This window comes from Colletotrichum graminicola (assembly GCF_000149035.1).
Source record: "Colletotrichum graminicola M1.001 genomic scaffold supercont1.24, whole genome shotgun sequence".
NCBI lineage: Eukaryota > Fungi > Ascomycota > Sordariomycetes > Glomerellales > Glomerellaceae > Colletotrichum > Colletotrichum graminicola.
The window spans coordinates 84103-110180 of record NW_007361028.1 but is presented as its reverse complement, the minus strand read 5'-3'; the positions used below and the strand labels follow the sequence as shown (position 1 = coordinate 110180).

Sequence of the window (26078 nt, the reverse complement as noted above, 5' to 3'; positions counted from 1 at the left end):
GCTCACCGAGATGCGGATGGGGAAAGCAAGCTAGATTGGCAAATTTACGCCTCTTTTCTTTTTTGTTTTTATTTAACTTTTCGACTGGGTAGTATCTAACGATTCATCCAGATCCATCAAGGAGGGGGAGAGAGACAGAGAGACGCGAGTAAAAACACTCGATTACCAGGTACCTAGGTTCAATAGTAATGGCGGGTAACATTGAATCAAGGAGCTACCATCGTTCAGAGCACATGTGAGCCATGACAAACAGGCCCCCGGTCCCAGCCCACTGCAACTCCGTGCAAAGTAATGGTGAGCTTGCGTAGTATTACGCCCGGAATTACGAATAGATTCCGACCCTTGCACATTGGAACATGTATCATCCCCTCCTATTGGAACGCGTCGACGTGCAGGTGCAGGATGATTCCCCGCCGGGCTCGCTTCATTTGGGCCCGATATCCGACGCTAAGGGGGCAGCAGTCTGGGGTTTTATGGGGAGTTGGTGAGCGCCTTTGCGGGGGGGCGGCGGGGGAGGATGGGGTTAGCGGGGAAACACAGTTGTACGGCACAGCTATGCCTGGATTCACCCCAAGCTGGGGTAGGATTCACATCCCAGTTCCTGTCATCTGTTTCCATGTGTAGTGGTTGCATTGAGTTGGAGACGGAGGGATGGGGAGGGATAGAGAGGGACAGAGAGAGAGAGAGAGGGGGGGAGAGTCAGGGACGAGACTGGATAAGCGAGAAAGACAAGACTTTTAATAACATGCAGCCCAGCTCCAGCTCCGTTTTTTTCTTTTCGTGTCCTCGTCTTTTCTCTCTGTCCTCCATCCTTCATTCCATCTTCCTCTTTCTCCCCTCTCCCTCCCCCCCCCCATCTCCCCGAGGTGTTCAGCAAACATGAGCAACCAGACCGACTCCAAGTCGACCGGCGAAGACCCCACAAAGGTCGAGTCCTACACCGCCGACGTTAACCATGTCTCCGAGGTAGACGAGAAGGCCAAGGCCGCCGACTTCAAGGCCGACGCCATCGAGGCTGAGCAGGCCGAGCAAAACATGGGAGTCCTCGAGGCCGTCAAACTGTACCCCATGGCCTCCCTCTGGGCCTTCATCATGTCCACCACCATTGTAAGCTTGCCTCAATCCACAGCCCCCCGCTCCCCCCTCATCACTTCTCCACCGAGTTGCAGCTGACAAGCATGCGACGCCGTCCAGATCATGGAGTCGTACTGCGTCTTTCTCATGGGCGCCTTCGTTGCCATGGACGAGTTCAAGCTTCAGTTTGGCGTCCTCGACAGAGAAGGCGCTTATCAAATCGAGGCCTCGTGGCAGTCCGCCCTCCAGGTCGGCGGCCCCCTCGGCGCCATCATCGGCGTCTGCATCGCCGGTCCCATCACCAGCCGCATCGGATACCGCTGGGCCACCATCACCGGCCTCATGGTCCTCAACGCCTTCATCTTCATCTTCTACTTCGCCAACTCCCTCGCCGTCATGTTTGTTTCCCAGCTTCTCGAGGGCATTCCCTGGGGCATCTTCATTGCCAACGCCCCCGCCTACTGCTCTGAGATCGTCCCCATGAGGCTGAGAGCCCCCGCCACCCAGATGCTCCAGATGTTCTGGGCCATTGGCGCCATCATCGTCGGCGGTGTCTGCTACGTCTACGAGAGCAAGAGCGACTCGAGCGCTTGGAAGTTTGTGCCCCTCCCCTTTTTGACTGTCGTTGACTTGCCTGACAAAATATGATCCAGGGTACCTATCGCCCTTCAATGGATGTTCCCCACCCCCCTCGCCGTCCTCCTGTTCATCGCCCCCGAGTCCCCTTGGTGGCTGGTTCGCAAGGGACGCCTCGAGGAAGCCGCAAAGTCCGTCCGCCGCCTCGGCCGCTCAACGGAGCGCACGAGCATCGACGAGTCCATCGCCATGATGCGCCGTACCATCGAGAACGAGAAGAGCGTCAAGGAGCCCAGCTACGCAGAGCTTTTCAAGGGCACTGACAGATACCGCACCCTCATTGTCTGCGGTGTCTACGCCGCCCAGAACCTCACCGGTAACCTCATCGCCAATCAGGCCGTTTACTTCTTCAGACGTGAGTTTTGCCCATCCAACTCCCATAGCCCTTGTATCGCCTGGGCTAACGCATAGTAAACAGAGGCTGGCATCGGCTCTAACCTCGCCTTCGCCCTCGGTCTCATCACCTCCGCCCTCCAGACCGTTTTCGTCATGCTTTCCTGGATCCTCACCACCTACCTCGGCCGACGCACCATCTACGTTTGGGGCTCGCTGATCAACGTCTGCTTCCTGATCGCCCTCGGCATCGCCGGTTCCGTCGGCGAATCCAACGCCGCCTCTTTGGCCATGGCCTCGCTGGGTCTCATCGTCTCGGTCGGCTTCACGCTGGGACCTGCCCCCGCTTCGTGGGTCATCATTGCCGAGACGTCAGCCGTCCGGCTCCGTCCCCTTACCACCGGTATCGGACGTGCGGCTTACTACATCGTCAACATCCCTTGCATCTTCCTCGCAACCTACATGCTTAACCCGACGGTATGCTGCGCCCTCCCATCTGCCCTCCACTCTTAACCCTGAAAATCCTACAATAAGCAAACACATTTACTGACATTGCCTTGTTTAGGGCGTCAACCTCGGCGGCAGGTGTGGCTACGTCTGGGGCGCAACCGGTTTCGTTTGCTTCGTCGTGTCTTACATCTGGTTGCCCGAGATGAAGGGCCGGTCCTTCCGCGAGATCGACATCATGTTCAAGCGACGCATCCCAGCTCGTCAATGGAAGAAGACCGTTATCGACATAAACGATGACGAGTAGATGGGGGGCTGCGGGTTTTGTGCTAAGATGAGGTCCTTGACCAAAACAGAGTCTACGGGCTTGACTAATGAGTGATGCATTCAAAGCCATCCCAGCTGGCGGGGGGGAATCTAAGGGAGAAGTGGGGATGAAGTTAAAGTGTTAAAGCGTATGCCATCAGAACTTCTGACGTCTGCTTTCTGACTCGGAAAGAGGGCAAGGTTTCGGCATAGTAATGTCCAATAGCAAGAGTCTTCACCATATACCAATACAATCACGCGGTTGTCAACAGTCCAATAGCAGTTCCTACAATGTTTCTGGCTTACCCCGACCACGCCGCTCAGCCTACGTTGCAAGGCCTCTAGCCGGCAGGCAGGTGGCTGCAGGGGAGGGTGTGATGTTATGGCGGTAGTTGTCACCCAACTGGACCTGCCCCAGGATATGGTCTTCGCATATTCAGCGGTGCGCCAAGTGGCTTTTCATGAACAATTTATGGTTGATGGGTGCCTTGGGTCTAGACGTTCTATGCCATCCTTCCACCGTCATGCCGCCATCAACTTGGAGATGTGAGCCAGGACCAGAGGCCGGTCTCTCCTCAACTGTGACATGAGCTGCCGATTCAAGCGACGGAAGGCTTGAGAAAAATGAGGGTGATGCCGAGTAGCAAATGGGATGAAAGCTGCATCGGATTAGTTCTTTCAGACACACCATGAGGCCTTCAAGATTCTACTGATGCGGGTTAGTAAATGAAGTATACCAGAATTACACCATACAAGATAGCAGATAGGGCAAAGAACACATATGCAGAGAGAGATTTGAGCTTTCCGTTCTGGCATCTGTTGTTCATGCAGTGTCATGGTGATAGGGGAAGATCCTCAGATGATCATCCTTGGGACGAACCTCTCCAGATGTAGTAAAGTTGCCGGCGCCAACCGTTGTGGCTTGCAGGCAGTGAGTGCTAGGCCTGAAGAGGAAGAGTGAATTAATGGAATAACGACGGAAAGGCGCCACGAAGATCTCCTTAAGGAGCGCCCGTATATCCAAAATGGTAGGCCGGAGAAATTGCCAAGGCGAACGAACACACTAAGTGAATGAACAAGCATTTCGGTACACGCATTTACTTAAATTCGCCTATCTATAAATTGACTCAGGTCATTCAACTCATAATATCTGTCTAAACGTATTCTGCCCTGCCGTCGTCGATATATTCGGCCCTCTAGGGAGCTTGACTGGGTCTATATGCTCTGTTTGCATGATCCAAAGTCAAACATTCATGAAAATCGTCTCTCTTTTCCGTCTTGGTGAGGCTCTCTACATCCTTGCCGTCACCTCGTGTGTGCGGGTGAACCGCATTGCCAACACGCAGGCAAACCCCGCCATCGCCATAGCACCGGCGTAATACGCAGCGGGCCTGAAGTTTTCCAGGCCGTCGGCGCCTCCTGATAGAGAGTAGAGCCCAGAAGCGATCGGTGTGCCCTGTTTGACGGTCAAAAAAAAAAAAAGAAAAGAATAGAAAAGGCCGCACATTCGGCCGGAAGGGGCGCTACGACTTACGAAGAAGAATCCGCAAAACCACGTGGTCCAAATCACCGGAATGATGCTGAGAGTATTCTCGGCGCCAAACGTGGCACCGACGGCGATGGGCGTCAGGCTGAAAAACGCACCGCAGCCGACGCCGTTGAAGAAAAGGTAGACCGCGAAGATGCCGATGGACGAAGACAGGGGCCATACGACGAGAGAGCTCAGGCTCATGAAGAGCATGCAGATCGCCAGGCTCTCCACGGGGCCCAGCAGCGTGTCCGCGACCCAACCAGCCATGATGCGCCCCAGAGTGGATGCCAGATTCCATGCCGCGAGGATTATGATCCCGACCTCCTTGGGATAGCCCATCGACCTCGAGAATATGGGGATGAAGTAGGGCGGGATGAACAGCGGGAAGCAGGCCAAGATCGTCCCGCCCACGAGCAAGAGAAACCGCGGTTGCTTGAAGCGGTACCTAGGCCCGTTAGTCCTTGGTTTCTTTTTAGGCTATAGGGATGTTAATCTTACCACTGCAGTTGACGTGAGGCCTTCTTTCCAGAACTGTTTCTTTGCGGCAAGAAGTACGAGGCGGGTATCGACACCCCCCAGAGGATGAAACCAAGGATCCGAAATGTCCACGCGACACCGAGGTCCCTGACGAGGAAGTTGGTTGCGACGCTCATGACTGCGGATCCCAAACTTCCGCCGCCAAAGACGAACCCCATCGCCAGGGCTTTGCGCCTCTTGAACAAGCTCATCGGAGCAGTCGAGACAGACTGTAGGAGACGCCAGGTGTTAGTCGGAAGACGCTCAGACTAGGGGCTCCACGGGACCGTATCCCAGGACGTAAAGACTCACAAAAACACACAGTCCACCACCGAGGCCGAAGACGAGGCCGTGCAGGAAGAACAGCGCGACCACATGACGCGTCGCAAAGCTCGCGAGGACCTCGCCGAGCCCCATGAAGACGCCGCCAACCAGCGCCGAGAGCCGGTACCCGACCCGGCAGACGATCTTGTCCGAGACGATGCTGAAGCAGATCATGAACGACGTCGCCAGCGAGCCGACAAACGTCAGCGTCGTCAGGCTCGAGCCGGCCGTCTCGACGAGCCGGACTTGCATGATGCCCCAGGAGTAGATGACGCCGAGGTAAACGAACATGGTCAGGGACGAGGCCGCGACCGTGATCCAGGCGTCCCGGCCATCGCATGTCTGCTCTTCTGCTTTCGTCACCGGGCCGTGAGGGGCATCGTCGCTCGAATGGTCTGTTTCGTGCCCATCTTGGATCGAGGCCGGCGGTGCGTCGGGGTGGACGGGGTTCGCGGCACCTTTTTCGGGATCCATGGTCGTAACAAGAAAATTCTCTCAAGCTCTCCCGGATGCAAATTCATTGGGGAGAAGATTGGAGAATCTTCCCCCTCCCCTTTTTTCCGTCCCTTCCTCGGTTTTGTGCAGTGTATGCGATTCCTGAAGATTGGACATCGCATGTTGGGAACCGGCTTTCGGCTTTCGGCTTCGGTTCAGAACCGATCTCGACGAGTTCCGTTGATGATTATGCTGGACGTCCTGGTGGATCCCTCGGAGGGAGGACCCGGCCGTTCGGCTTTAACGACTAGCGTGGATGGAAATGGCAATATAAACATATCTGACTTTCTGCAAGACACGATCAAAGTTTCGCAGCCTTCGCTATTCCTGTTCCAACAACTCCACTTCTGAAGCCATGGCACCCGCAAGAGTTGATGAGCTTTTCACACCGGCCACTAACAGCCAGCCCCCCGTCAGCATCAAATCCCAAGATGGGGAAGGTCGCTTGATGCACCGCTCCCTGGTCCAACACCCGTCAATGGTTGAATCAGCCAGCGGGGTATACCTCCACCTGGCCAACGGCCAAAAGATCATTGATGCCTGCGGCGGTGCTGCTGTTGCCCTGCTGGGCCACGGTAACGAGGAAGTCGTCCAAGCCGTCGCCGATCAGGCCCGGAAAGTGAGCTACGTCCACACTCAGGCATACACCACCGAACCCGCCGAGGAACTAGCCAACCTCATTCTCGACGGCAAACCCCATGGTCTGGAGAAGGCGTTCTTCGTCAGCAGCGGGAGCGAGGCTGTCGAGGCGGCCTTGAAACTGGCTCGTCAGTACCACTATGAAAAGGGGCAACCCCAGAGAATGCACCTTATAAGCAGACGACAGGCGTACCACGGAAACACCATTGCGGCCATGTCCATCTCCACTGTTGCGGCAAGGAAGGTTCCCTACGAAGGCTTCAGCTACCCCCACGTCTCCCACGTTTCGCCGGCATACGCGTATCAGTACCAACGCAACGACGAGGCCGAAGACGAGTACACGGCCAGACTCCTTTCGGAAGTCGAAACGGAGTTTCAGAGAGTCGGCCCCGGGAATGTGGCTGCCTTTATCGCAGAGACCGTGGTCGGTGCCACCGCGGGATGCGTGGCGCCCCCTGCCGGCTATCTCGCCGGCGTCCGCCGGATTTGCGACACACACGGAGCCCTTCTCATCCTTGACGAGATCATGTGCGGCACCGGACGCACCGGGACGTTTTTTGCCTTTGAGCAAGAGGGCGTTGTCCCCGATATCGTCACCGTCGCCAAGGGGCTGGGAGGCGGCTACAGTCCCATCGCCGGCGTTTTGATCCATGAAAAGGTGGTCGCTGCCCTTCGACAGGGCTCCAACTCTTTCAGCCACGGACACACATACCAGGCCCACCCTGTGGCCTGCGCCGCGGCCTTGGCGGTCCAGAAAATTCTGAGGCGGGATCACCTTGTAGCCCGCTGCGCTCGGCTGGGCAAGCAGCTCGAGGGCATGCTACGGAGTGAGTTGACGAACTGCCGATCAGTTGGCGATATCAGGGGTAGAGGGCTGTTTTGGGGAGTGGAATTCGTCAAGGATCGGGAGGCCAAAGAAACCTTCGATCCCAAGACCCGGTTTGGGCTCCGTATCCAAGAACGGGCCTTTGAGAAGGGTGTGGCTCTATACCCTGGCGCTGGCACAGTAGACGGCTCAAGGGGTGATCATGTGTTACTCGCACCGCCGTTTATAATCACAGACGAGCAACTGAAGGAGGTCTGCAGAGTCCTCCGAGAAGCAGTCGAAGAAATTGAGGCGGAAACGCTGTGACAGGCGCAGCGTGATGTAACAATACAAAATGGGCTCAAGTTGAGCAAAGTGTATCACAGTCGCCATTGCAGAGAGGCAGGCATTAAATATACGTCAATTATACGTTGTCTAGATATATAAGGGAATGAATAGTTACTGGCTGTTATCACGCAAGAATGGCGCGTTAATTGCTTGGGAATGATTAACATCTTGATACACCCCAAGTGACATTTATAAACCCATGCCAGGCGCCGTCGGCTCGCGCGATATGGTCCTCAAACGAGGCCAACCCGGGTAAACCTCTCGTGGTACAACGAGAATCTATAGCTATAGCGCCTCTGTATTGATCGAAGAATATCCAGTCTTTCTGGTTCGCAATCAAGTTAGAGCAAACAGCTCCGAAGCATTAACATCTTCTAGCATCGACCACCAATTGGGCCAAAGACCCTGGTCATCTATGGTCCCCGTAGCGTCTACCAAAGTTTGAACGTTCAGGCCGATGCTGTTGTTTCGCTGCTTCTCGGTTGGTAAATCCCCTTGCGCAGCGCCGATTGGGCTTCTCTCGACATTGTTGATCTCTTCTAGATGCTCTGCCGACCTATCCACAACCCGGAACTCGTGCACGGATTGGTGCAGGACGCTGAAGTCGAACCGGGATCGGCCACGATATCTCTGAACGTCCGAAGTTGCCCTTTGGTACATCAGAGAGCCGTTCTGGATAGTTTTCAGCTGCCGCGTGTTAGCGCCGCCACGGCATCCCGACTGCCAAAGGTTTTGCTGGGTACTCACCCAACCATCGCCGAGGTCCCAGACCTCTCGAAACTCTTTGAGATATTCAATGCTCGAGTTCATCAGCTCCTCGGCTCTTGTACCATAACCACAAGTGATACGTGGGAATCTGAAGCCATAGAGATTGATATAACATGAAGAGAAAGCGCAAAAGCCTGCAAAGGGAGTCATGACTGCCACGCCGCATTCCGAAGCCTCTTGGAGGATGCTTGCAAGATTTGCAGCTCCTTCGAACAATTCTTTGGCGCTCTGCTCCCACCAACCTGGAGGAGCTTCAGCCTCCAGGATGGGTGGGTCAATCGGCCCCTGAGGGGTCATGTCTAGAGTGGGTAAAAAGGGGAAGTACTCTCTCTGGAGCATTATGATGCTGTCAGGTCTCAACCATCAGTTCTGAGCCTGACTCTTGAGTTATAGCACGACTCACCTTTGGTAATAGAGCAAGTTGAGATAAACAAACGATTCTCCGTATCCCAAAGTTGCATGCGCCGCGACACTATTGTCGGGAAAATGCAACCGACGGTGCTGTTTCAACCTCCAATCTTCAAGTCTGCGGCGCCAACACGCCACCGGAGATGTTGGTACCCAAGGACAGTTCTCGGGCAGACACATGCCCGGCGCTTTGCGCCCTTCGTTGAAGACAAAGGCCATTATGTCGGAGTAAATGTCAAAACCGTCCGCCATGATGCCAAAGCTTCGATCAAGATGGAGGTAAACAAACGTATCTGCCCCATTTGAGGCCGAGCCTTCGTCAGGCTGCTCAGACTGCGCTGAAGATCCTGCTCCAAGGGCAAATTCCGTGGAGGTGGGCGGCTGCGGGACATTGAGCTTGGCCATTTCTGGTTTCGGCAGTACACGCGGATTATATGTACCAGAGCTGACCATGCAGTCCATTATGAAGCACGCCCAGAATGTCCTTGTTTCGATGGCGGGGGTGAGGCTATTTGACTCGTTACGGTGAGAGATCTCGAGAGGGAAAGGCGCAACTCTTGAACTGTGAAGCAGCTGCATCATACGGATCGCGATACCTGCATGCATCGTGTCAGAAAAGGAGTGGTATCTCGCGGGCCAGTATTCTCACCGCAATGCATCCAGGCTTTGTGGAAGTTGCGTGTGCCCCATTCATACAGCGTCAGTATGAGCAGTGCCTGTATGACCGTTACATCTGGCGGCTGCAGTATGCATGCTGCCAAGACGTCGCACGCATAAGACGCATACCTTTCGCTGACATGCACGAGCTGCGTTCGCAGTCGATCCGAGCCCGGTTTTTGGGTCTTGGTCATTGCAAGTACGGTTGCCAGCAATGCTTTACATTCCCTCGGACAGGTTGATCTGAAAGACTGCATGAACGAAGATGGGTGGATGACACGGAGTTCGGGAAATTTGCGCCAGAAAGCCTCCAGTGCGACGAACACTACGTCTTTGGGGATCTGTTCAAGATGCCTGTCCATTTCCTCCCGATCATCTCGGAAACCCATCCCCGAGGGGGACGCTGGACCCCGAGATTGGGGTGCGGAGACCAGACGCCGCTGGGAGTCGACATGGTGATCGTGTGGTATTGGCGGCGCCTCCTCCGTCGCTCTCCGCGCCTGTTTAGCCGCCCGTCTAGTAGATGTGACATGCGGCCTAGTCAGCGCGCAGGAGGATCTTCCCGACTTTTCGCATTTGCTGCATGGCGGAGTTCCGCTGTTGACGCATTTGACCTTGCTCCGCCTGCGGAGTAACAATCGGGGTAAGCGGTGCTCATCTCGGAGCGGACGATCGCCGGGGCGGGGGCCGGGACCGGGACGACTTACCGACAAAATTCGCACGAAAGACTGGATCTCATTATTTCTCCCAATGTAACAAAACTTGTGTCGGCTCTGGTGAACGAACCGACAGAACGGGAATGAAGTTTTCGGCTTACGGTTTTCGCCCCCCGCCGGGACCGGTTTTGTCACTGTGGGTCTTAGCTCGATGGATCCTTATCAGTCTTATTTGAAGGCTCTAGTACCCGATTCTCTCCGATGCAGAGTTACTATCAGGCCACTCTGAGTGAGTGGAATTAGAACGTTTATGGCCTTCAAAGAGGATTTAAGCGCGCCTGTGAGCGTCCGACGCTCAAAGGATGGTGATTTCTTACTTGACCGCTCGAGTGCCGAACCAACGACAAGTTCGAGTCATTATGCACGAGCTTGAGTCATTGACTACCCACTATAGTTCGGAATTGGCATATTGATGTCCCCTGCTATATTGAGGAAAGTCTAATATTGTCAATGGTATATACATTGGGAACCGCGATGAACGAACAATAAATCATGCCTCGAAATGTTGATCTTCCGGTAATGATAACATTACAATCGCAGCTTGATGCAATTCGACAAGCAGACGCTCAGCCCAGCACTGTCTGTCCAACGCTTTGAAGCCGTCCCCCCGTCAACGTACATGGTTGCACTGAACTGTCTCAAAGGGAGGTGTGGATCCTAGATGATGCTCCTACCTCCTAGGCGCACATCACTGCGCCGCGCAGGTTTAAAGTATATTATGAGCTAATTACTAAAGACCTATTATTAAAGTCTATCCTTAAATATGTCTACTACTAAGTCTACCCTATATATAAATCTTAATCCCTTTTAGTATACTATACACTAATCCTACTATTTCAGTCCTCTATTATAGACTGCCCTTAGCATATCAATAGCCCCTAGCGTGGAGCGCTTCTGGAATGTCAGTTCCTCTTATTGCTACATGATCTATACCATAGTTCTTCTGTTCCGGGCAGTCATATGTATGACCATTGCTTTTGCCGAATTGCATCACGATTGTAATGCCCGCGCTTCCCGAGTCTGGTGGGGTTGACAGTGCCCGTAGTTGGTTGGATCATAACATCAACATCATGACAGGTTACTTTCATCTTTGCTCTTGGTAGTGGCATCAATTATCCGTCTCGTCAACGCTTATAGAACCTAGATACTGGGCCATGACTCCTCTGCTTTCCCGTATTGTCTTCCGAACCAAATGTTCTTAGCACTTGGACGCTCCTATTTACAACTTCCAGTTCTGGAAACGGTTACGCCTGGAAGGCACGAGCATTTTTCTTGCCACCTGGACAGACAATCAGCTTCTGTGAAATGGAGCACAATGAGGGATTCAATTTCTTACCAGCTGCAGCAGCATTGCTTCCGCCGCCTGCCTGCTGCACAACAACGCAGTTGCCAAATCCACCAGCCGTAGTGAAGGATGCAATGCACAGGTTCTTTGAAGCTCCACCGGTGCACTTGGTACCAGCAGGGAGCGAGGCGACAATCTTCTCGGTGCCTGTGCTTGCCGGGGCCTGTTGTTGATTTTGTTAGAAGACTGCCACACACCCCCCCACCCGTATGCTTCTAGGGGAGAGACTCACGAGCTGGCCGTTGGTTGTCACTGTACCAGCAACAAAGTTCTTGCCGTCTCCGGCCGCGTTCACCTTCATGGTAACCTGGCGCGAACCGTCCCGGCCACTGGAAATACGAGTTAGTGTTACCCCCACGATGGCCAAGGGCAAGGTATACGGACCCGTTGAAGTTCTGGATATTGACAGTGAAGGAGCCCGAGGCATCGGCCTTAACCGAGGTCGAGCTACCAATGGCCGACGCAATGTTCACACCGTTTCCACAGGGTGCGTTGTTGGACGGCCTCTTGACGTCGTTGCGAACGGCAGTGCCGGAAACTCCCAGTACCGGGTTGATGGCGGCATGGGCGGCAACCTGGACGGCGGAGAGGGCCAGAACGGCGCTGTAGACGAAGAGCGACTTGAACATCATGATGCCGAGAGTGTAAATGAGTGTTGAAAAATAACTGTAATAGCTACCACCAGGGTATTGGATATCAAGAAGAGAATAGAGAAAGAATGACGAGAAGGCAAGTGAATGAAGAGAATGTGGTAGAGCGTTCTTCTGCGCTTCATCTTTTGGCGATTCCTCGAGGCTTTTATCGTGATCAATGGAGGCACACGATTCAAGGCCCCTGTTACACAACCCGCCAAATTACGGTTACGGAGCAGCTCTCGTGTCCATTCACGCAGGGGGCGGGCAGCCAGCTCCCTTGGGGCCAACTACCATCGGCTTGCCCTGACCCTTGAGTGTTGGCCACACCTTTCATCTTATTTCTCCAGGGAGCCCAGAGCGATCCCGGCAACTCCACGCTCTTGAGTGTATTCTCACGACCTAGTGGGTTCCGTGACTGGTTTCGACCTGTGCTGGAATGCCGGGGTGATGAGATGAAACCACGAATGTCGTTACAACTTGGCGGCAACAGATGACAGCCCGCGTCAAAATCATCCAGGTGGGCGTCTCTGACAGGCTGAAAGTAGAACCCCAAGGTGGTCAGCCTCTGTTTTAGGCATGGCGGTAACCCTTTTTTTTTTCCCCCGTGGATTTGTACGGAGTTCCCTCCCGCACCCGAACCTGAGGATTCCTTACGTCGGTTGAAACAGGGGGTCCCTTGAACGGAAAACCCGTAAATCTCACATCTTTAAATGCTGCGCTAGAGGGAATCACCTGCAATGCTGGAGTCCAAGCCTAAGCCATAGTCAACTACTCAAGTTTCTACAGACTTAGTTATCAGTCATCACAGCATCAAATTATTGACTGGTTTATACACAGCCATGCTTATGTGTGAAGTTTTAGGAGAAGCAATTAAAAAAAAAAAAAAAAAAAGCTCCTGCAGTACGCCAAGACGAGCAAGCTGTATGTCTCTGGTATAACTCGCAGATCATTGATACAGTCCCATGTCGAATCCACCCAGGTGTCACCCTGATCACTTGGGCAACTTGAACCGACGCTAAGTTTCATGATCTGAGATTGGCAAAGCTTAATGGGTCTTCATCAAGGGGCTTCGAAGTTTGGACGAAATGCCTTGCTATAGGTACGGTAAAGTGCAACATTAGTCCCAACTGTTTGGAATTCGACCCGTAGCCGTCCCCACCCTAGATACCTAGGTATAGGCTATAGCACAGCCCCGCACCATCAAGTGAGGTTATTGATCCCGTAGAGTTTCATCATGTGTACCGAAATTCACCTCCGTCAGGATCAACTACTCCCCCAGTGCCAGACTGCGGAAGCCATTGTAAATTATTTCGCCAACCCTTTTTTTCTTTTTTTCTTTCTTTTTCTCTCCAGAACCCTAGATCAACAATCCGCTCGTACCCATCTATATTATTCAAGCGTGAAAATCCTGCCACAAAGTGCTTGCTGCAAGCCCACTGCCAGCGCCTCTTCAGGCGTATCCCATCGCGCATTAATAATCAGTGATGAAGCGCAGCGTCTGTTTTTCTTAGAGAGAAGTAGTCGCCCTTTTCTAGGTCTACATACAAGAAGATTTTCGGGTAGAAATACCCTTTTCTATGTGGGTCTATTTCTTTGGTGATCCACGTCTGTGGTGTTCACCACCAGTACCAGCCACACGGAGCTGTGCCAGCTTCGTGACACAATCGCAGGCAGCAACAGCGCATATCCGTTATTGCCGCCTTGCAACGCACTGCTGGATTGTTGTTGGCATCGAAAACCAATTAATTCAGGTGGACGCGTCTTCCAAGGCAAATAGTGGCAGCAAGTTCTGGATGTTGTTGTCGCGGGTTATGGAACTGCGGCTGAGAGCCGAGAGGAACGCAGGAGAAGAAGGACGATTACGTTGCAGAGTAAGGAGTGATCGTCGTATACTACCGTGCTGCGATCTTTGTAGAGCGGTTGTTGATCCGGCTGGCACTTCCGTGTGATATAAGGGCCAAAATATAGCTGGAATGATCCTGGGGCCTTTTGGGCGATCATCAGCCCAATCAGGCACGTCTAGCCAGACTTGTACGGCACTGACAGCATGCTTGGCGGAGCATGTTACTTTTCGACTTGACTCATGTGTTGGGACGATGTCTTTGAGTTCGCTTGCCCGTCACCATCATTCTATAGCTGCAGCCATTACGCTCCAGGTTGTTACAGCTCACGCCTTTGAAGTAGCAATAATCAAAGGATGGATCTCTCGCAACGATGGTGTGGATGTCTAAACTGCCAGCTTTTCCTTGCTGGATCACGAAGTCCGAGGCTGTTGGGCCGACCCCTCGAGTCTCTCATGCACAAAAAGAACACAAAGTTGATTGTGACACTAATGTCATGTTCAATCAAAGGGTATTGCCGTGTCATTCAAAGAAGCTCCATCGCCAAAAAAAAACGCCGCCCCACTCCCGACAGCTCAAACGATCCCTCCCCCCCCCCCCTTTCGAGCTCCAAAGCTCCCAGATCGCACACGTCTTTGCTCAAGCAGCTTGGCACGCGCCCACGGGGATCCCCAGGAGCCACGTCGCCCCCCAAAACTTGCCCGCTTTCTCCTTGGCACCGACCCGTAGCTCCCTCTCGACCGCGCTCGCCAGCGACCACCTCCACCCGAAGACGGCCTCGGCGGCGGCCGGGGCCCAGCCGCGGGACCCCCCGACGTCGGCCGGCGTCTGCTGCTTGGTTATCCACGATGACGACAACGACGACGACGGCTCCTCCCCATCCCGCCCCGTCGGCGGCGGCGGTGGGTAGGCGCGCGACAGCAGCGCGATCTGCGACGCCGTGGCCGGGACCGCCGCGGGCGCGGCGCGGGCGACGGCCCAGTACAGCCTGCTGAACGCCTCGACGCCCCGGAACAGCGCCTCGTCGAAGGCGCCCGGGTCGCTGCCCGCGCGGCGGAGGAACTGGAGGTACACCCGCGTGAGGCGGAGCGCGTCGTTGGCGCGGCAGTCGCGCAGCTGGGGAGTGTCGGCCGTCCAGAGCGCCGTGGCGTGGTACGGATGGTCGGGCTCGCGGGCGTTGCCGAGGTCGCCGAGCTTCCACCGGCCCAGGTCGCTGTCGGAGCCGACAAAGACGTTGTCGAGCTTGACGTCGTCGTGGCAGAGGTTTTGGGCCGCGTGCAGGTCGGCGAGGGCCGCGAGGAGGGACTCGAAGGACGGCCGGAACGCGCGGTCGAGCTCGCGGTGCGAGGTCGGGCCGATGCCGGCGGCTCCGGAGGCGCGCAGCTTCTTGGCCAGGTTCTTGAGGGTGCCCGACTTGAGGAACGGCGTGACGAGGTGCCACTTTGGTGGCAGGAGCGGGTCTGCGGCGGCGGCGGCTAGAAAGTAGTCCTTGACGGGGACGAACATTTCTTTGTTCGGACCGTCGCCGGGCGGTGGTGAGCTGCCCTCGTGTCCTCCCATCACCAGACTGGCCGGTATCTCTGTCGGCCACCTTCTCGGCGGTCCGCCCGTGTCCATCATGCAGTTGCGGAACGGGCTCGACTCCTCATCGTAGACCTTGATGACGGTGTTGTTGAAGGTGAACGTCTCCCCTTCGTGGCCCTTTCCGAGCCTCTTCCAGTGCCGCCTGTTGTCGAGCAAGGCGCGGCGCTCCGTGTTCGTCATGTCCGCGTTGGGTTGCCACTCCGTGCTGGTGAGGACCGCTTCATCGTGCTCCGACAGGTTGCCGAACACGGTCGGCAGGTACTTGAGGCGCATGTCCTCTCGATATCGAAAGTGCAGCTCGAGGACGTGGTACATGACGATGATGGACGCAACGGCGAGGATCCGAAGAGTCAGCCGGGCGGTGAACGACCTCAGTCCCCTCCGGCGACCTCCCACGGGGCTCCAGTTCCGATCTTTCATCGTCATGTACGAGCCAGAATATGCCGAATGTCGAATTGCGATAACTTGCGTATGAGAGAAACTCGCCCAATCCTCCCGGACCAGAGAAGCGGGGACCCCCCTCTCATCTAATAAAGACAGCCTGCCAAGGAGGCCATGTGCCGTCAGAAGTACGCGACCCCATTGTTGGAGGTATGAACCGAACTCACGAGATGAGCAAGCAGAGAGGGAACAACTTGGTTGACCAGAAGGGCAAGCTACGCGACAACGTCCAATGTGGCGACACACCGCCAAACGCGGAGGGGGGGTGACACGTCGTCCAGCCATCCCCGTCATAACCTCCCACCCACTAAAAGCAGGCTTGGCTTGTGACAGTAGATAGGATCCGACTTCTCGGCCTTGAAACGGGCTCTTAGGATGGGCTGGGCCAACGTTCTTCGTCGTCGCGTTGGCGCCCACAAAACAGGGCGGAAGAGCCAAGGGTAGCCAGCCATGGCAAACATTGGCCCCAAGATCGGCCACACCATTCCCTCCCCTCCCTTTGGTTCTCCATCTCTTGATGGGTGGGGCTCACGGCGTGAGATCCGTTGCCCCAATCCATGCGAGGCTAATCCGGAGGCTGTCCAAGAGGGTGTGTGTGCGTGATAGAGACCAATCAGCGCGTCATGCGCGACTCCTTTTCTTTGCTCCCTTTCGGAACTGGAAAAAGAAGTCAACTTGGGACGCCAGGAGATGGCGCCGGCGCACAAACGACTTTGTTTCAAGGCCCTGCCAAGATCCAAGGCACTCAAAACCTCGGAATGACCTCAGTCGTTCCTCTCCCGGACGAATTGGAGGACCAATGGAACGCGGTGGGAGGGGAGGAAGTCAGATTAAGGTCGACCTTGTGGTGTGTGAGCGGTGGGGTCATCTCTCCAAATTCCTCGGAAACTCCGCCCGAATGGACAAGACGTCAGAATCCCGTCCTCTGCCTATCCAGGCCCAGCGTGATGTCATGGGTTCTCCAGCCAGTTCGTTTCCGTAAATGCCATTCTACGCTACCAGCAAGTCTCCTCCGGTTGTCCTCCTAGCGCCACGCCGTTTATTCTTTAGCGACGTCCTCGGCGTCTGCCGACATGCCCCGGTGAACCTTTTTGGCTTTCCGCTTCGGACGTGTGTGTGTGTGTGTGTGAGTGTTGGATCTTCAGATGTCCCCCAACGGCAACGATTTCCTCTCCGGCCGCATCTTTTCCCAATGCGGTAAACTCCGGACTCTCTTGGGGGTATGGACGGTACACCGTTGACCAATGCTGAGTTGAAGAGAACGAAAAGCCCCCCCCTCAAGTCCGGCATAACCGCGTTGGTTTTGACGAGCGAATCAGCAATACGGATGAACATTTCTCGAAGAAAGAGGCGCGCTAGAATCTTCAGCCAAAAAAAAAACAGAGGAGGCGTTGGTGGATTGCCATCCATCGTGTCCGTCCCCCCCCCGCCATCATCGACTTCGGTCTGTGCAACTCGTGAATTGGTGAAATCAGAAGAAGTGAAACCCCCCTCGTGTCTGCATCTATTCTACCCACAAGCCGCACACGGCACCACGCCAAGAACCCCCAAAACGATCAGCTGCGGCGCGGATTGAATTCGGGCCTGTTTGAACTGCCCTATGCAACGAGCCCCAAGCTCTTCGCCTCCGCCCGTCCGATGTGACAAGAAGTCCCAACGTCGCGGGACTGGCTAAAGCTTTTTCTTTCTTTTCTTCTTTTTTTTTCCCCCCTGCCCAAAGCTCATACGGTCTTCTTATCACGCGTGTACTTTGTAGAAACATATAGAACCGGGTCGTCCGGATCGCCAATATGAACCAACCTCGCGAAGCCCTCTTACGTGTCCAATGCCCCCCGCCCAAGCAGACCTGTGGCATTGAGTTCTCAACCTGGACGTCTTGGCGGAGGAGCGGAGGAGGGGACCACTCACCCCACCCCACCCGCGCATCCTGGAACGTACGGGAAGGAAAGGGGCAGAACATCTGGCGTTGGTTGCTCGTCGGTGTCCACCGCTCGAGGCGGTGCTGAAAGCTCGTGGAGTCGCTTTGTCGTGTTCCAAAAGGGGAGGGATGGTGACAAGAGGGCCATGGAGTCGCTTGACCTCCCTCCCCTTCTGGGCGTGGCTGCACCCCTGCCCCGGTGAGATAATCATAAAAACAAAAGTGATCAAAATAGACTAAATTAAAAAAGTCGGCTCGGTTCTTGTCTTTGACCAACGTCTCTCAATACCCCCCCATGCCCAGCAAGGCCCAGCCTCACCCTGGTATGCGTTTCCACGATGCCCTCCATGATGCCCTCAAAGGTCGCGGCGAAGCAAGGTCTACCAGGACGGCGGCGACGTCTGAGACAGCAACACAACAGGCGGCGTGGCATGACGGGCAGCCGAGTCTTTGGTGGGCCATGCCCGTGGGCGTAATGAGATGAGCCAAAACACTCTAGGATGAAAAGATGAGAGAGCACCCTACGAGGCCAAAGAAGGCGTACCTACCCACCCCTTGAGCATGTATCAATCGCCGGTCCAAAAGGTCTTTCTCAGTTCAACCTGGGCGCAGAAGCGGGTAAAGGGCATCAAAGACCCGGGTCCAGGCACGACAAGCACAGCGCCATGGTCGTATCACTTCGGCGGAACTCGACATGGCATGGTCTTACAAAACTTTTGGAACATTCAACTCGTGCGGTTTATATATGTACATTCTCTTGACAAGCCGAGGCAACCCAACAACTCCCTGATAGGTTGATTTTTTTTCAATACCCAATTAGGCCCCCGGGCTAACTTTGGAATGCGGAAAATGCTGGAAGAGATCGAAAGCACTTTTTGAGGATCTTGTTGTTTTTTGTTTTTTTGCCCCGGAGGACCCGCGATCATCAGGATGAAACCCGTCCGTCGCCCCGTTCAAACCCTGGTCCCAATGCAAAAAAAAAAAAAAAAAACAAGATTTTTGTCGAAGCTGGATCTCGTTTGTGGCCTGCGAGACCCAGCAAAGCTAGTGGTATAAGATGAGAGAGAACAAGATGTATGGACGCCTCCGAGTTCGAAAAAAAGATGAGATTAACGAGAAAGAGATGAGCGTGGTCGGTTTAGCCGTGGAGACCACACGTTCTCTCGCGCATCAGCTCTCGGCGCTTCTTGTCCTTTTCTGTTGGGGAGGGGGGAGGGGGGTCAGCTTATAATCTGTTTAGGGGGGCAATTCACGGCAATACTAACCTCCATCCCATGTCAGGAACTCGTGGAGGGCTGATCCGGACGGCACCATGGGCAGGACGGGCACCTTCTTGTCGGTGACGACCTCGAGAAGGGCAGGGCCGTCGGTGTTAATGAGCCACTTGAGAGCGTCAACAACCTCATCGGGCTTGATCACTCTGCGGTGCTGGACACCCATGGCATCGGCCAGCTTCATGAAGTCGGGGTTCTTCTGGTGGGTGTGGGCGTAGCGGTCCTCGTAGAAGAGGTTCTGCCATTGCGTGACCATGCCCTGCTCCTCGTTGTTCAGAACAATGACCTTGACGCCGATGTTGAACTGAGCGGCGGTGGAAAGCTCGGTGAGGGTCATGTTGAAGGAGGCGTCGCCGTCGATGTCGATGACAAGAGCGTCAGGCTTAGCGACCTTGGCGCCGATGGCGGCGGGCAGACCGTATCCCATGGTACCCAGGCCGCCAGAGGTGATCATGGTTCTGGGGTGTCTCCAGCGGAAGTGCTGGGCAGTCCACATCTGGTGCTGGCCGACACCGGTGGAGATGATGGTTGTATCCTTGCGGTCGGCGGTCAGATTGCTGAGCTCCTCAATAAGAGTCTGGGGCTTGATCATGCCGGAGCGCTCAGCCTTCTCGTAGTCGGACATGGGCCACTTGGCCTTCCACTCCCTAATCTTGTCGAACCAATCCTTGCGGTCGTCCATCGACTTGGGCTCCAGGAAGGGCATGAGGACGCGGAGATTGGCCGAGAGGTCGCCCTCGACGGCCTCGGTGGCCTGGACGACCTTGTTGATGTTCTTGGGCATGATCTCGAAATGGACGATGCCACCACGGCCCTCAGCAGCGGCAGCCTTGGCGCCGGGGGCAAACTTGGCGACGTTGAGGGTGACACGGTCATCGAAGCGGGCGCCGAGGGCGATGATGAGATCGGCCTGCTGGATGGCCATGTTGGCGTAGGCGGAGCCGTGCATGCCGAGCATGTGAAGAGACTTTTCGTCGAGCTCGTCGAAGGAGCCCAAGCCGTGCAGGGTGGTGGTGACGGGGATGGACATCTTCTCAGCAAGCTCCTTGAGGAGCTCGGGGCCACCGTCGGACTGGGAGATACCCTGGCCGGCGTAGATGATGGGCTTCTTGGCGATGTTGACGAGGTCGGCGACGCGCTTGATGGACTGCTCGAGCTGCTTCTGGAGCAAAGCCATGGCGGCTCTCGAGGCGGCGCTGGGCAGAGAGGGGAGGTCGGTCTCGGTGGGAATGGCGCGTCTCAGGACACCGGCAGTGACGTCCTTGGGGAGGTCGACGAGGACGGGACCGGGGCGGCCGCTGGTGGCGATCTCGAAAGCCTCGTTGATGCGGCGGGGAAGCTCGGCGATGTTCTTCACCATGACGTTCCACTTGGTGCAAGCGCGAGAGATACCGGTGACGTCGGCCTCCTGGAAGGCGTCGCTGCCGATGGCAGAGGTGACGACCTGACCGCAGAAGACAACCATGGGGGTACCGTCGGAGAGGGCGTCCTGCATCGGGGTGATGACGTTGGTCGCGCCGGGGCCGGAGGTGACGAGGACGACACCGCACTTGCCCGAGGCGCGGGCGTAACCCTCGGCCATGTGGCCGGCACCCTGCTCGTGCTTAGGCAGGATGAAGTCAAAGTGTTTTGAGTTGTAGATGGCGTCGAAGACGGGGAGAATGGCTCCTCCGGGGTATCCAACTATGAGTCACGGGTCAGCCATGTCTCTCTTTCTCCCTCTCTCACGTCAAGTAAGGAAAGAAAAAGGCATGGGTTAGGGAGGGCGCAAGAACTAGGGGCCACCAACAAATGTGCTTGACGTTGTGTCTCAACATCATCTCGTGGAAGATCTCGCCTCCAGTCTTGCCAATGAAGCTGTATAATGGTAAGCATTTTTCCGGGCGCTTACAGTCGGACGATGACGTCGGGCATGGCTGCGAGGGCTACGTACGACTCGTCCATCTCGGGGCCACGGGAGGCGGCAAGAGGCTGGACATGGCTACGGTCCTTGTCGGCATTGAAGGCGGGTGCGGGCTTGCTTCGAACCTCACTAGAGTTGGGAAGCACTCTTGTTAGTCAAAACCGTCGCATGAGTCACCTGTGGTATCCCCTCCAGCCAGAGACGGCTGGGGAGGCTGCACAGACGGAGGGGAGAAAGAGCAGAGCAGGCAGCGAGCTTACGGAGCGGGCGAGGTGGCAGAGGTAGCTTGATGCCTCACGCCGGAAGGACCTCTCTTCGCGGCCTGGACGGCAGCAACGGCGGACGAGGTGGTGAGGGCGCGGGGAGCGCTCGGGGTCGAGATGGCCTTGAGGGCGCGGGTGGCGTGGCGGCTTCGGAGCATCATGATGGGCGGAGAGTGGAGAGGAAAGAGAAGAAGTCACTCGGCGTGATGCCTCGTCGAGATCCTTGGGGTAAAGAGAGAAAGGCGGCTCGTCGAATTGGACGATCGCAGGGGGGGCGAAGAAGGTTGCAGAAGTCGAGGGTCGTCGATTTGGGGGGGGGGGGGGGGTAAGGGAAGATTGGAAGGAGGAGAGAAGCAGTCACAAGGTTTGGCTGTGAGCAAATTGGGCAGATCGCAAAATCAAATTCGAGATTCGGACGGGGGGGGGGGCACCAATGCACACAAACATGGGTAGACTACCTACACTACTACAACACTCTCGCACACGCCGGCAGCGGTAGCTCGAGGAGTCAGAGGGGCAAGGGGGGGAGGATAGGATAATTGGGCTGCCGGGGTGCCTCCGGTAAAGGACCCTTTCAACTTTTCAACGACGGTTTAGGCCAGGACGGTATGTAAACTTAGCATTCCGGCTGTGCTGCTGATTCCGAGGCGGGAAGAAGAGAAAGAAAAAAAAATTATTATTATCGGCCAATGTGTGGGGTAGCCAAGCTCTGACTGGCTGGAAGCGAACAAGCGTCGCCCATCGGGAGACATGCACGGACCAAGGATCCAATCTGGGGAGGCGATATCGGCCCCCCCCCCCTTCCATATTCCTTCTTCCTTTCTTTCCTTCTTTCTTTTTCCTCTCTGGAGGCCCTTTGGGGTCTTGCCTGGTAGACAGACAGACACTTTTGAGTCTTAATTGGTAGAAAGCTTTGGTTTGGTTGCTTGCGGCCCTTCTTGTTGGCTGATGCCATCTCCCTCCTGCCCGCTCCCTGCATCCTGCCGTCCACCGCCAATTGCTATGTCTTGAGTCGTAGTCTATCCGTATGCATGCACATCCGTCCGTCCAGACTGGATTGGTTTATCCCTCAACCCTATTGGCTGTCCGATCCCTTCCCCCCCCCCCCCGGAACCGCACCGGGTGCAAAGGCGCGTATTGTATCCGTACTCCGTACACTACTACCGGTAGGTACCGTGTGTACAACCGAGGGGAAGTGGGAGGGAGCAACCCTTTCGTGCCAATAGAAGGTGCCGAAGAACGGGCGGCAGTGGGAACAAGTCACAGAGCGCCCCTCCCCCATGCTGCTATCTTTTCCTATCAAATTACCCCGGCCCATTAGGCTACTACTGGGTGAGTAGGTATGCAGCCGTGGTTGGAGGTCAACACCGCTTCTTCAGGCATGCGCATGCGGGAGCTAGTGAGTGTGCTAGTTGTCAGGAAAACGGTACATCCTAACCGGGGACTGGTAGAGAGACATGCGAGCTGCCACAACTGGATGCACATTCCAACACCGGAGCCGGCGCAGCGAGCGTTTGGCAATGTAGCCGGACAGTAATACGGAGTGGGTATATCCGTACCACAGTCGGAAAAGAACAAGGACAGTGAGGAGAAGCGTTTGTTGAATTGGTATTGGTATTTTTTACCCCCTTCATTCGCAGCTCCGTAGCCGCTTGACTCCCAATGCAGCCAGCCCTCCACCGCCCCAAAACTCGAAAAGAAAAAAGAAAATCATACTCAATGGTATCTTTGTCATCTCTATCCATGTACGTATTGTGACTCGTCCTATTGCCGGCCAACACCACAAGACAATAGAAAATAAAAACAAGAACAAAAGGCTTGTCGGGCCTTGTTTTACTGTGGCTCCTTGTATCGGTACCCTCCCATCCCGTCTCCGCTCCTCTCCTCCGCCTCGACCACATCCGATTACATCCGGTGTTGGTCGCTGAACGGGCCGTGCGCGTCGTGGTACTCAGCAGCCGGGTGGCCGTGCTCCACAAGCGGCTGGCTGTCCGTGTTTTGGACCCGCACCGTCGGCGCCTTGGCTGGTTGCCTAGCAATACTCGCCGCCTCGGCCCTGGCCGCGGCGCGCTTCTTGTGCTTCCTCTCGCGGCAGCAGAGGAACGTGAGCCACCCGAAGGACAACGTGACCGCCACCGCGAAGAAGATGGCCACCGCGATGCCCCCGGGGTACACCGTGTTGTCCAGCTTGAGGCACGACGGGTTGCCCGAGAGGTCGTCCGTGCAGCGCAGGCCCGCGGCGCACGTGGCGAACACCAACTGGGTCGGGTAGCAGCCCTCGTTAAGTGTCATGCCTTTCCTCACGCCCGTCGAGACGACCGGGCATAGTGTCGTCGACTTGGTCGTAGTCGTGGAGCAGGTGAGTAGCGAGCCCGTGTCTGTGCCCGTGCTCGTGGCCGTGTTGACTGCTTCGGTCGCCGTTGTCGCAGCAGCGGTGGTCTGGCGCGCGAGCACGGGCATGTGCCGCTTGCGCAGCTCGGCGGGAGCCTTCTCGTCGTTGCCGCATCCATCCAAGGTCCGTTGCGACTCGATAATGGCTTCGGGAAGATCGCAGCCGGCGTGTATGTAGCATCTCTCGAGGTCTGTCTGCCTCAGGTCGTCGGGGAGCATTTCGATGCAGTGGGCCACGGATCCCGGCTCACCACAGCCCGCAAGCCTTGCCAGCTCAAGACTCCTCGAGCGAAGACAGTGTAGCTTTGCCGGCGACAGAGCGGAAATCGCCGTTGCGGAGAGAAGCGCAATAAGCGCCGCCGAAGCGGAATGGGACGAACGCATCTTGGCCGGGATTTGTGGGTGGTGGTGGGGGTGGTGCTGCAGTAACTGCCTGCCGAGACGGGGGTCCGATCGGAGAGGTGGTGGGTGGAATTGACAACGGTTCGGAGTGGGCGCCCAAGTGCGGCCCCAGAAATTTGACCAAGTCGAGTCGCCCAAGTCGGCAGCTTCCTGATTCGGAAAGTCAGGTTCTGTCTATGTTGGAAAAGGCCAGTCTATATGTCGGCTTGTCTGGCTAGGGCTTCGTGTGCGAGTGGAACGACGACCGGTTTGTGCTGGTCTGCTCGATGTCGAAGGGTACTTCAAAAGAGACGAGGGAAATGGCAAGGAAGGTAGGCAGGTAGGTAGGTAGGTAGGTAGGTAGGTAGGTAGGTAGGTTAGGTACCTTTTGGTTGAAAGAAAGGGAGGGAAGCAGCACAAGACACGTAGGCGGGTGAGATGGGAATGGGCGTTATAAGAGGAGAGAGAGAGAGGTAAAGAAGGAACGACGCCGCCGCCTGGCACTTTGGGGCTGGACTGGGCTGGAACAGCCGGCGCCTACCCTACCTAGGTATTATTTTTGGCTTGTTGCCAGTCCCCGTTGTCTCGTCGCGGCTTTCTTTCTTTCTTTCTTTCTTTCTGTACGTAAGCTGAGGGACGCCAACGCCAATGCTCACGAGCATCTGCAGCTCAGCACCGAGCCAGCCGTAGTTGGAGTCGGTGGATTGGCCAAGTTCCGGTCTCCTACCTTCCCACTACCCACTCGTTTGAGGTAAGCCTGCAGCACTTGGACTTTAGCTTGGACTGGTAAGGCTGGGGCGGGGCATTTTGCCAGCTGGTGTTTGCTGACATGCGATGCTCGAGGGGTGCGGCTGGCGAAGGGAGTCGTGGTGGCTGACGGGGTCCACCTCCATAATTGGCCAAACTGCCCTCCCTGTCTAGGTACAATACCCAATACTCCGTACCCTCATCAGGGTTTCCTGCTTGGTAGGACGCTGCTTATTTTCCATGTGGTGAAGGCTGTGCAATAGTCTTTACTCTATTGCTTCTTACTCGCCTCTCTGTAGATAGGCATCACGCCACAGACCATCATACCAAGCTCCCCAGAATCTACTATGTATAGGTAATGGCTCCGTCCGAGAGCTCTCAGCTTACTGTCTCTGGACCCAAGCTAGGTAAGATGGTGCTGTTCTCGTCGTGCAGCCATGCCCGAAGCAGACAAGGGCGGGTCGGGTGATACGGCGCAAACCTTAACAATGGCAGGCTCCTCCGGAAACGTTGCACCGAGTGGGTTTCAGTGCTGGGCGTTATACTATGTATGTATTCTGCCTCGTCGGGTCAGATTCTCTGTGTTGTGTAATTCGATAACAGGCTGCAGCATTCCTCACGCGGTGGTACCACTTTGGGCCACTCACTTTTGGCAGGCAGGGGAAGAAAAGAAAAAGCCGCCGTCGCTTCCGATGAAACGGATGTCGGTGCTGCGGACAGTACGGAGTACATAATTAATATCTGCTGCGGCTCCGTCCTGGGGTGGCTCGTGGCTGAGACTAGAATATGGAGGGCTGGACCAGCCATCGGCGCTATTTGGGCGACGCCGTGCAGCAGCAAAAGCTGCTCTTTTCGCTGCCAGAAAGAAACCCTCGCAGAGGCCATTTGCCTTGTGTCACTTTGTCGTGTTTGTCTTTTCATCATCTTTGGGGAATACAAGGGAGGACGAGGCCATCCATCCCACCTGCTGCAAAGAGGGGTGTATCTCTGTCATCTCAGAATAAGGTGGCCGGGAAACGGGACTTGCGCGCTCAGACGTTGAAGGCACCCCCCGACGAGGCCACTGTTTCTGTCGCAGGCAGGCGGGAGAGTAGTGTATGCATGTATAACCATTAAAAGAGGGGGAGGGGGGCTATATGCCTGGGTCGCTGGCCGACCAAAGCGGAATGTGGAGATCCTGCCACTATACCGCAACGGAATGTCCATTTTGCACTCTGCCTCCTCGAGGGACAGGCCTACGACGCAACTTTTTTGGTGCCCCGGCGATATTAGACTCAGTTTAATAACAAGGTACCCAAAAGGGTCCCAGTGTTTCTATGACAGGAAATCCCGACCAGCCGTGCATGATCCCG

The 26078-nt window shown here is 55.7% G+C and overlaps 8 protein-coding genes across 8 annotated transcripts; 2 read left to right on the top strand and 6 right to left on the bottom strand.

Annotated features, from left to right (window-relative positions):
- Positions 1-879: 879 nt before the first annotated feature.
- On the top strand, positions 880-2797 carry GLRG_06378 (sugar porter family MFS transporter; the record flags this gene model as incomplete). The annotated part of the gene is made up of 5 exons (XM_008097063.1): positions 880-1107; positions 1195-1670; positions 1728-2065; positions 2129-2520; positions 2609-2797. 5 exons carry the CDS (start codon positions 880-882, stop codon positions 2795-2797), a joined length of 1623 nt encoding a protein of 540 aa, XP_008095254.1.
- Positions 2798-4087: 1290 nt separating this feature from the next.
- On the bottom strand, positions 4088-5641 carry GLRG_06377 (major facilitator superfamily transporter; the record flags this gene model as incomplete). Its single annotated transcript, XM_008097062.1, has 4 exons — positions 4088-4252; positions 4331-4772; positions 4826-5073; positions 5156-5641. 4 exons carry the CDS (start codon positions 5639-5641, stop codon positions 4088-4090), a joined length of 1341 nt encoding a protein of 446 aa, XP_008095253.1.
- A 376-nt stretch (positions 5642-6017) lies between these two features.
- Positions 6018-7433, top strand: GLRG_06376 (aminotransferase class-III; the record flags this gene model as incomplete). The annotated part of the gene is made up of 1 exon (XM_008097061.1): positions 6018-7433. The coding sequence occupies one exon, from the start codon at positions 6018-6020 to the stop codon at positions 7431-7433; it is 1416 nt and encodes a 471-aa protein (XP_008095252.1).
- Positions 7434-7790: 357 nt separating this feature from the next.
- GLRG_06375 (fungal specific transcription factor domain-containing protein) lies at positions 7791-10026 on the bottom strand (the record flags this gene model as incomplete). Its single annotated transcript, XM_008097060.1, has 5 exons — positions 7791-8141; positions 8202-8568; positions 8626-9226; positions 9280-9911; positions 9995-10026. The coding sequence occupies 5 exons, from the start codon at positions 10024-10026 to the stop codon at positions 7791-7793; spliced, it is 1983 nt and encodes a 660-aa protein (XP_008095251.1).
- A 1221-nt stretch (positions 10027-11247) lies between these two features.
- Positions 11248-11980, bottom strand: GLRG_06374 (uncharacterized protein; the record flags this gene model as incomplete). Its single annotated transcript, XM_008097059.1, has 4 exons — positions 11248-11282; positions 11340-11511; positions 11581-11677; positions 11733-11980. 4 exons carry the CDS (start codon positions 11978-11980, stop codon positions 11248-11250), a joined length of 552 nt encoding a protein of 183 aa, XP_008095250.1.
- Positions 11981-14463: 2483 nt separating this feature from the next.
- GLRG_06373 (uncharacterized protein) lies at positions 14464-15828 on the bottom strand (the record flags this gene model as incomplete). Its single annotated transcript, XM_008097058.1, has 1 exon — positions 14464-15828. The coding sequence occupies one exon, from the start codon at positions 15826-15828 to the stop codon at positions 14464-14466; it is 1365 nt and encodes a 454-aa protein (XP_008095249.1).
- Positions 15829-18905: 3077 nt separating this feature from the next.
- Positions 18906-21368, bottom strand: GLRG_06372 (acetolactate synthase; the record flags this gene model as incomplete). Its single annotated transcript, XM_008097057.1, has 5 exons — positions 18906-18964; positions 19033-20724; positions 20831-20898; positions 20975-21073; positions 21205-21368. The coding sequence occupies 5 exons, from the start codon at positions 21366-21368 to the stop codon at positions 18906-18908; spliced, it is 2082 nt and encodes a 693-aa protein (XP_008095248.1).
- Positions 21369-23112: 1744 nt separating this feature from the next.
- Positions 23113-23982, bottom strand: GLRG_06371 (uncharacterized protein; the record flags this gene model as incomplete). The annotated part of the gene is made up of 1 exon (XM_008097056.1): positions 23113-23982. The coding sequence occupies one exon, from the start codon at positions 23980-23982 to the stop codon at positions 23113-23115; it is 870 nt and encodes a 289-aa protein (XP_008095247.1).
- Between the last annotated feature and the right edge of the window lie 2096 nt (positions 23983-26078).